The 8,948-nt window shown below is 35.9% G+C and overlaps 1 protein-coding gene across 10 annotated transcripts in view; it reads left to right on the top strand.

The window, feature by feature from the left end:
- The first annotated feature begins 15 nt into the window (after positions 1-15).
- Positions 16-8,948, top strand: part of HELQ (helicase, POLQ like) — a 111,485-nt gene continuing 102,552 nt past the window's right edge. For 3 of the 10 annotated variants that reach the window (XR_005215909.1, XM_037830138.1, XM_037830139.1), the window contains exons 1-5: positions 37-491; positions 2,641-3,322; positions 5,341-5,519; positions 6,135-6,335; positions 6,734-6,806. Coding sequence is in view for 7 of the 10 variants with exons in the window: in XM_037830138.1 (XP_037686066.1) it covers positions 309-491; positions 2,641-3,322; positions 5,341-5,519; positions 6,135-6,335; positions 6,734-6,806 (1,318 nt within the window). In the remaining 3 variants the exon portion in view is untranslated. Of the gene's footprint in view, positions 492-2,640; positions 3,323-4,364; positions 4,384-5,340; positions 5,520-6,134; positions 6,336-6,733; positions 6,807-8,948 lie in introns of those variants that run through there. The other 7 variants (XM_037830144.1, XR_005215910.1, XM_037830142.1 and 4 more) reach the window with 7 other exon arrangements.

The following is an 8,948-nucleotide window of genomic DNA, read 5'->3' as shown; positions in this document are numbered from 1 at the left end:
CGCCTGCGCAGCGCCTGCGCAGCACCTGCCTGTTCTTACCCCGCCACAGCCGCCAGAAGTCGGGGGGACGCTTATAATTGGATGAGAAATGGGCGGGTTTGCACGGTTGCGCCTGAGCGCTTCTAAAATTGCTGCTTCCGGTCCAAGAGCCTTGGAAATTAATTTGGGGTCTTTCTCTAAGGTGGTTCGGGAAGGAAGCGCAGCCTCCTCCTGTTGCTTCCCTAGTCCTGTCCTCCGCTCTCCCCGAAACTAGAATTTGACGGCCGGGTCAGAGAGGACGACGCTTCGCCGGGCCCTATGCCCCTGCCATGGATGAGGGTGGTTCCCGCATACGCCGGCGAGTGTCGTTCCGCAAAAGGAACCGTACCAGCCTAGAGAGCATTTTGGCCGTCCCCTCTACAGCCGAGCTCAAGCCTGGAAATGAGGAGGAGGAGGAGGAGGTGGAGGCTGGGAGCCGGCGGCGGAAAACCGTGGGCTTGCTGCCGGTGGAGGTACAGCCCCATTAGCTCTCCAGTTCCCCCGAGTTCCTCGTTTCATTTCCCACTTTGGGGCTCCCGCCTGCCCACTGCGAGGGGTGGGAGACCAGTTATATAAGACATGGAAGTTGGAACTTCAAATTTTTGGCAGTTTCTCTCCCAAGTACAGACAATTGTATATTAATATATGACCACTTACATAATAGCCTTAAATTGCTGTCTTTGTTGTTCCTGTTAATCTTCGTTTATAAGATACTGCCTTGTTATCCCTAATTCTATATTGATAGGAAAACTAGACCCCGAGACATAAAAGTTGTACAGGCAGCAAATAAGTGGCCTGGCTGGGGATCAAACCCAAGACCGTCTGACTTCCAAGTTAGTGCCATTTATTGAGGATAAATGTGTTGGGTACCTTGTTAAACTGTTTACATTATGTAGATTTTACAATAGAAGACATGCCCTGAGAAGTTAAGAAACTACAGTTCTGACCACAAATCCTTATTCTTAATCACTTCACTACATTGCTACTTCCAAGTTTGCATCTCTTGTTTAGTAGACCACCCGAGTCGGTGTGCTAACTCTCCGTCTCAATTCCATATTCTTAGGAGACGAATCTAGCTGGAGCATCCAGTGGTACAACTGCTACTTTGTTACATGCCAGTCTTTGTAGATGGCAGTCTGGGAGGGTGGTGTTGCAGTTATTAGAAACTCCTGGGGGCCTGACAGCCCAATAGATGTATGCCAGCCTTACAGCTATTTTAAGGATTTATCACAGTAGTCAAATCACAGGCCTAGGAGTTAGAATCCCAGCATCACCACATATTGGGAGTGCACTTTAGTCAAGTCGCTTAACCTCTGGGCTTCACTTCCTCATCTATAAGTGGCCATGATAAGGTGTATTTCACAGGGTCATTAAGAGTCAAAAGAAGGAATGTGTGCAAAGCATTTAGCTTGGTGCCTAGCACATTAGAGCTCAAGAATTCTGTTATTGACTTTGTATTTTTGCTTTGTTTTCTGGTTGCCAAGTCAGAAGGCTACATTGTTTTCCTTAGATAGTTTTCATGTTAATTCTCATAATAAAAATGACATTTTCTGTCCATTTAATGCGAAATTGTGATTTCTTTGCCTTTCTCCACTCCTACCTTCCAAATCCTTTCATAATTGTTTACCCCCTTCTAGAATTTATAAATATAATACCTATTACTTTATCATGCTCTTCTAGCACTTTCATTTAATGTGACTCCCACAGTAACTTGTATTTGCAAGTCAGTTTAATTTTGGACAACCTATATATTAAGGTAGTGTTTTCTATAATGTCACTGCAACTGTAGTAAGTATGCAGCCTGGACCTTTTGCATATGGGTTATTGACATATCTAGGTGACTCTTAACAAAGAAAGGTATAGCACTGCAGTTGAACATGGCCAAGGTTAAATTTCAGAAATAATGATGTGAAAAAAATTTCAGAGCGACACAAGCCACTGAACTATTCAGAGATAAATTTGCAAGTCATGTTGCATGTTCTTAATATGTCTCTTACTTAGTGAACATGTATGATGTTTTAAAATGGGTATGAAATACTTGCACTGGAAAAGAAAATTAAATTTTTTAGATCAAGGTTCTATTCATCATCAGAAAAAAAATAGTTACCTTATTTAATGAGTCCCTACTTATCAGATAAACTTCTTTTCTCCTTTATTCTTTTGTATTTAGATGTATTTATGTACAACATATATGTTTAGATCCTATTTTCCAAGTTAAATGTCATGTATTTTTGTCTAATATGGTGGCAAATATAAAAGGTCTTAATGTTCTTAACATTAATTCTAGTTAGGATATTTATTTTTAAAAGTATTTATTATAACTCTCCATTAAAATTAAGATCAAATTAGGTGTTTCCTCACCTACAGTGTTTCTAAGGACCTTCATCTTTAGGCATCATCTTTTAGTAGAGAGTGTATATCAAAATTTGCCAGTTAGTTACAAAAATTTTGTGAGAGGAATGTTTTAAAGCATGAGTTTAGAACATTCTTGGATCAAGAAATGTTTTCCAATGACTTTAAAACCCCCATCATTTAACTATATACCTGTTACAGTTCTAGGCTGAAACTTTTTATTCGCAATAAAGCTTGAATTGATCATAAATGCTTTTGTTTTCTTTCCAGCATCAAGACAGTGAAGAGGACATGTTTGGTGATTATGATGGTTTTACTGAAAACTCTTTTTTAGCTCAAGTTGATGACCTGGAACAAAAATATATGCAACTTCCTGAAGATAGTAAACATGCTACAGACCTTGTCACTGAAGATCTTTGTTCAGAAAGCATCAAAAACATCAAATTCAACATTACTACTGTAGACAGCTTTACTGAATTAAAAACTGATGAGCACATAAACTGCCAGAGTGGGCATCAAGATGTCACTATTCAACCTGGAGCTGATATTTTGTATGATGTACCTTCTTCACAGGTTTTATTTTATGAAAATTTGCAGAACTCTTCAAATGATTTGGGCAACTGGTCTACGAAAGAAAAGGAATTGCCCCATAATTGCATAGAGCAACCCCAGCAAAGTGATGAAACCTCTTCTAAAATCAGAACTAGTCCAGATGTGAATAGGAGAAAAAGTCTTAAAGATCATCTAAAAAGTGCCATGACTGGAAATGCCAAGGCCCAGACACCTATGTTTTCTAGAACTAAACAGCTCAAAGAGACTCTCCTATCTGAAGAAATTAATGCTGCTAAGAAAACAATTGAGTCATCGTCAGGTGACCTTGGTCCTTTTTATTCCTTACCCAGCAAAGTGAGAGACATTTATGCTCGGTTCAAGGGAATTGAAAAATTATATGGTAATGTATTTGTTGGAATGAGAAAATAATTTCCATCATTACCATAATATTTGCTCAAATCAATAGAAAACAAATGCTTCTGTGGTCATGCTTCTCATTTTAAAAACAGAACAAAATATGAATCTTCTCTCTACCTCCTATCCCTATCCTGCTACCACTGATCTTCTTTCCTTCCCTTCACAGTTCACACTTCTGAAATCAGTTATCTTTGCTGTCTCTCTTTCTTCACCTCAAATAGTTCCATAGCCCACCCCAATTCTGGGTCTGGGCTCTTACTTAAGATGTAACAATGAGAGTGTCTAAACCCAATGATACTTTCAGTTCTTACCCTACCTGACTTCTTAGTAGCACCTGACCCTGTCAATCACATCCTTTTTGACACTCCTCTCCTGATTTTCCCCCTGATTGTGTAGCTGTTACTCAGTTTCCTTAGCTGGTGTTTCCTCGGCTGGCTCTGTCCTCTCCACCAAAACTTAGTTGTTGAAATGTCTTAGAACACTCAGATATCTTGAGTAAAGGAGTTAGAATTAATACTATTGATGAAAATGAAACATCTTTAAAGACAGCTTAAGTTATTGTTTAAATACACACAGTATAAATAGCAATTAATAGATCTTGTAATGTTTTTGAAAAATCCTTGGTCCTTGCATGTATTTCAGATATGTGTCATTTTAGAAGAAGAAAGGCCAGTGCTGCCATATTGGCCAATCGCTTCGTTAGTATTTCTGATACACTTATGTTAGGATTTATGAACCAAATGAAAACATGGTTTCTCATCTCAGAAGGAAGACAGGTTGGAGAAGCAGGATTACAAGAAACAAAGTCTAATAGAAGACTAATGACAACAGTCTAATAAATTCTAAATTAATGAGTTTCACAGTTTGAGAGCTAATGCTGTGTGTACCCATGAAGAAGATGTTAACTTTCTTTTCTCCACTTTTCTCCTAGCACCTTGTTCTTTGTTTAATCTGTGTCTCCTGCCAGAATGAGTACCCTGAGGACAGGGCTCTATTTAACTCATCTTTTTCTTATGTAACTAGCACTGTGCCTGGCACACACTGGTAGGTTCTCAGCTGTGCTGGGGGTTCTCAGCCTAGTTATGAAATCTGGCCCTGTCACTTAAACACAGGTTTAGTAGTTTTATTTTTGATACTGCCAGATTACTTTCCAAAAAGATAGTGCTGTCACCAACCATATACAAGAATGTCTATTTCTCCCCATTCTAGTCAGCTCTAGATTTTATATGTGTGGGTTTTGGTGGGGCTCTTTGGTAGTTTTCTGTTTTGTTTTGTTTTTTTGTTTTGCATACCCAGTTGGTAACAATTGGTCCCTTTTTATGTATTTATTGACCATTTGCTTTTCTCTTGCCGTGAAATGTCATCATATCTCTTGCCCACTTTTCTCCCAATTAAATACTGAGGCCCACTTTGAAAATTTTTGATGTTCCACATTGTCATATTATCTTACAGAGTAGTTGTACTAGTTTTCATACCATGTCTCAGACCTGATCCTTGTCATGAGTCCTACCTTGTCAAACTACAGGAACCCTAGACATGCCAGTCAGTAATTCCAGTCTTTCAAGGTTTAAACAGTCTATCAGTTCAGCTCCCCATTAGAGCTAATTGAGTAGTCTTTCTTGGTTTGTGGAAAACATGATACAGATTCCCCTCCCCCCTTATTTCTAAGATGTTGTTTGGGTAAATGAGGATGAGAAGCTTAAATGATCTTGCAGACATGAGAGGAAGACCTTAGAATTCACGTAGGTCCTTGTATGGTTTTTAGCTCCTCTGATACGGAGTCTAGTGGTCCACTCTGCTGACTAGGCCTGAGCTGAAGTCTAAACTGGCTGTGCACATGGCACATTTGGAATATTTGACATTTAACATATTGACACATAATTACATCTTACCCTTATGAAAAGATTGCTACACAGGGTGGGATTTGATTCTTCTTGGAAAACTTTGTTGAGGTTGAGAGTGTAGAGGGGGAAATAATGCTTTCTTTTTTTAATTCCACAGAATGGCAACATACTTGCTTAACATTGAAGTCTGTGCAAGAAAGAAAAAATTTAATTTATTCCTTGCCAACTAGTGGTGGAAAAACCCTAGTGGCTGAGATTTTAATGCTACAGGAACTGCTTTGCCGGAGGAAAGATGTTTTGATGATCCTACCTTATGTAGCAATTGTTCAAGAAAAGGTGTGATTTAAAAATTAAAAAAAAAAAAAGTGTTATTTGCTAATATTATTTTGACATTAAGATGTAAGAACTAGCATAAAAAGAGTAACTTTTTATTGACTGAGAAGAGGTTCCTCTATTAAGGATAGAGAATTAATCTCATTTTTAAGATGTACAAAAGCAGTATGGAGTACTTACCCTAAAATCTCTTCTAATAGTAATTACCTGTTGTAGAAAGTTTTATTTTTTTCCTAAATTGGTGGATTAAGCTTTTTCTTAAAGTTCCTATTGATATTTAGCCTGCTTTTTTCAAACCAAAACTAACCAATTACTTTATCAAAATAAATGAGATATTCTGATGTTTTTTGACATCAAAAAATTTATTGTCACTTTTACTATGTAGTTTAAAAGTTGCATTCATTTGCAAAAATCACATTAATTTTATGGCATTTTTTTATGTATGTATATCTTAATATATGCTCTTGTTCCCACTGGTTGGTATTAGCACTATTTTTAGCTTTTTAAAGTTTTTAAAAATTTATTTTAATATGTAAATTATATAGATTAAGACATTTCATCCTTTGATTTAAAAGAAAGATTTATTTGTGTTTGTTACTTATTTTAACTAATATCTAGATTTCAGGTTTGTCAAGTTTTGGTATAGAACTGGGTTTCTTTGTTGAAGAATATGCTGGAAGCAAAGGAAGATTTCCTCCAATTAAAAGAAGAGAAAAGAAATCACTATATATTGCCACTATTGAAAAAGGACATAGTCTGGTGAACTCCTTAATTGAAACTGGAAGGATTAGTAGTCTAGGTCTGGTCGTGGTAGATGAGGTTTGTTACCACTTCTGTATTTTAACTTTTTAGTTATCTAGTGTATTTATTATACTGATTATTATAAGAATAAGTAACTTCTTTTAATATATAGGCAATACATGTACAGATATTTCATCTCTGGTAATCTTTAATTCAGTTTTGTGTCAATTGTTTCTTCAATGTGAAATATATGTGTATGTTTGTATAATTTTCTAATAGTACTTATAAATCCCAGATATGTCAGGATGTTGCCACCAAACCTCATTAACTTAAAATACCAGTGAAATAGTGTGTATGTACCATTGTTGCTTCATCTAAAATGTTTAACAAAGCAGTATTTTATATGAATATATACATGTTTTATATAGACATTATGTGCAGATTTACTTCTCTCTCTTTTTCTCTTAATCTCAAAGTTGCACATGATTGGTGAAGGAAGCCGTGGGGCTATACTGGAAATGACCCTAGCAAAAATCCTCTATACTAGTAGTGAGTATTTTTATCCTTTATTTATTTTTTTTAATTTTTTAATTGTTACAGTAAGTATTTTTTGAAATGTGGCTGCTAATTGATTTATAATCAAGACTTTTTATAAAGGTCTTAATTCTTCCACTGACTAGATTATGTCATTTAGACCAAGATACTTAAGTTTCCTGTCTTAGTTTATTAATTTCTAAAATAAGCTTATATATTTTTGTTGGAAGAATGGGTGGATGAATAAAATAGTGATGATAAAGTGAAATTAACATTTGAGAAAGTCCTCTATCATTATTTCCCACTTATTAACTAAGTGAGCTTAGGCACATTACTCAGCATCTCTGTCTTATAATCTGTACATTAGAGATAATAGTGGTACCTACCTGATAGGGTTGTTTTGAGGATTATATACATAAATACATGTAAAGCATTCAGTGGTGACTAGCAAATAACTCTCAATAAGGATTTGTTGCCACCACCGCCGCCATCATTATCATCATCACCATCATACCAATAATGTAGCCTATTTAAGTAGTCACTTTCAGGAGCTATTTTGCAACATCACTTACTCATAAAACGTACATGAAATATTTACTCTCAGTATTATCTCTACTATATGGTACTCTAATACTTAGCTAATTTATGGAAAATATTGACTACAAAGGTCAAATCTTAATAATAAAAATTGTTTTTAAAATTTTGACAGCAATGTGATTTAGGCAAGTTGTAGCACTTTACAATCATGTGTTCAAAAAATATTATTTGAGCACCTACAGTGTGCCAGGCACTATTCTAAGTGCTGGGGACTCAACAGTGAATAAAACAAAGTCCCTGCCTTCATTAAACCTATATTTTCATGAAAATGAACAGACAATAAAAAGATAAGTAAAAATATAGTGTGTTAGATGGTGATCTATTGAAAAATAAAAAGCAGAGGAAAGGAGGAAAATGATCACCAGTTTTCAAATCCAATATACACTTAACAGCCCTTGTCTTAACTTTTCTTTAACTTTCACTGTTTATGATTCTTTTCTCCTTTAGGTGCTAGAATATCATTTTCTCTGTTTTCCTTCTGTTTCTCTGGAAAAGGGATCATGTCTTAGCTTTGAGAGAAAACACGTTCTTATTGTTCTGAACATTAATTCAGTTAGGATTTTTTTTTTTTTTAAAGTAGTATTATAACTCTCCATTAAAATTAAGATCAAATTAGGTGTTTCCTCACCTGCAGGATTTCTAAAGACCATTATCTTTGGTCATCATCTTTTAGTATAGAGTGTATATCAAAATTTTCCAATTAACTTAGTTATGAAAATTTTGTGAGAGGAATGTTTTAAAACATGAATTTAGAACATCCTTGGAACGGGAAGTGTTTTCCAGTGACTTTAAAACCCCTGACTCACTACATGACCTTGAGCAAATTGTATTAACTGTGCCTCAGTTTCCTTATACATCAAATATGAATGATAGTAGTAGACCCTTCTTCACTGAATTGCTGTGAAGTTGGCGTGAATTAATCTATGTAAAGCATCTAGCATAGTACCTGCCACATAATGGATATGTTTGCTATTTCTGTATAATTATTGTCTTTGTATCATCAGTGCCTTACACGTAATAGATATTTAAATAAAATGAATCTCTAGTTTTTCCTTCTTGTTCTTCTTTCTGGCACCTCCCTCTAAGCCTCTTCATTATGTACAAAACAGTATGTTACCACAGATTCATCTTAGACTCTTCCCTTGCTTTCTACTTCTTAACAGTTTCTGCTAATTTTCATCTGTACTTATGACTTCAAGTACTTCCTGTGCACTGATGGCTCTCAATCTGTATATCCAGCTTACCCTTACTTCTGAGTAATACCATCTGCCAACTGGGCACTCCTATTTGAATATCCTATGAATAACTCAGATTCATCATGTCCAAACCTAACTCATTTCCTTCCAACTCATTCTTCAGTCTGAATTCCCTACCACCACTCTTCATCTAGCCAACTAAGCCAGAATCTTAAAATCTTCACTCTTGCATATTCTATCAGCTACCACATCCTATCTGGTTTACCTTATAAAAATATTTTTAAATTCTGTCCTTCCTCTCCTTCTTTGTTACTGGAATCTTTAGTTCAATACCCCAACCTTTCTTATCTAGATTACTCCCTGG

This window comes from Choloepus didactylus, chromosome 3, assembly GCF_015220235.1.
Source record: "Choloepus didactylus isolate mChoDid1 chromosome 3, mChoDid1.pri, whole genome shotgun sequence".
Classification (NCBI taxonomy): Eukaryota; Metazoa; Chordata; class Mammalia; order Pilosa; family Megalonychidae; genus Choloepus; species Choloepus didactylus.
This window is presented reverse-complemented; position numbering and strand designations above follow the sequence as displayed.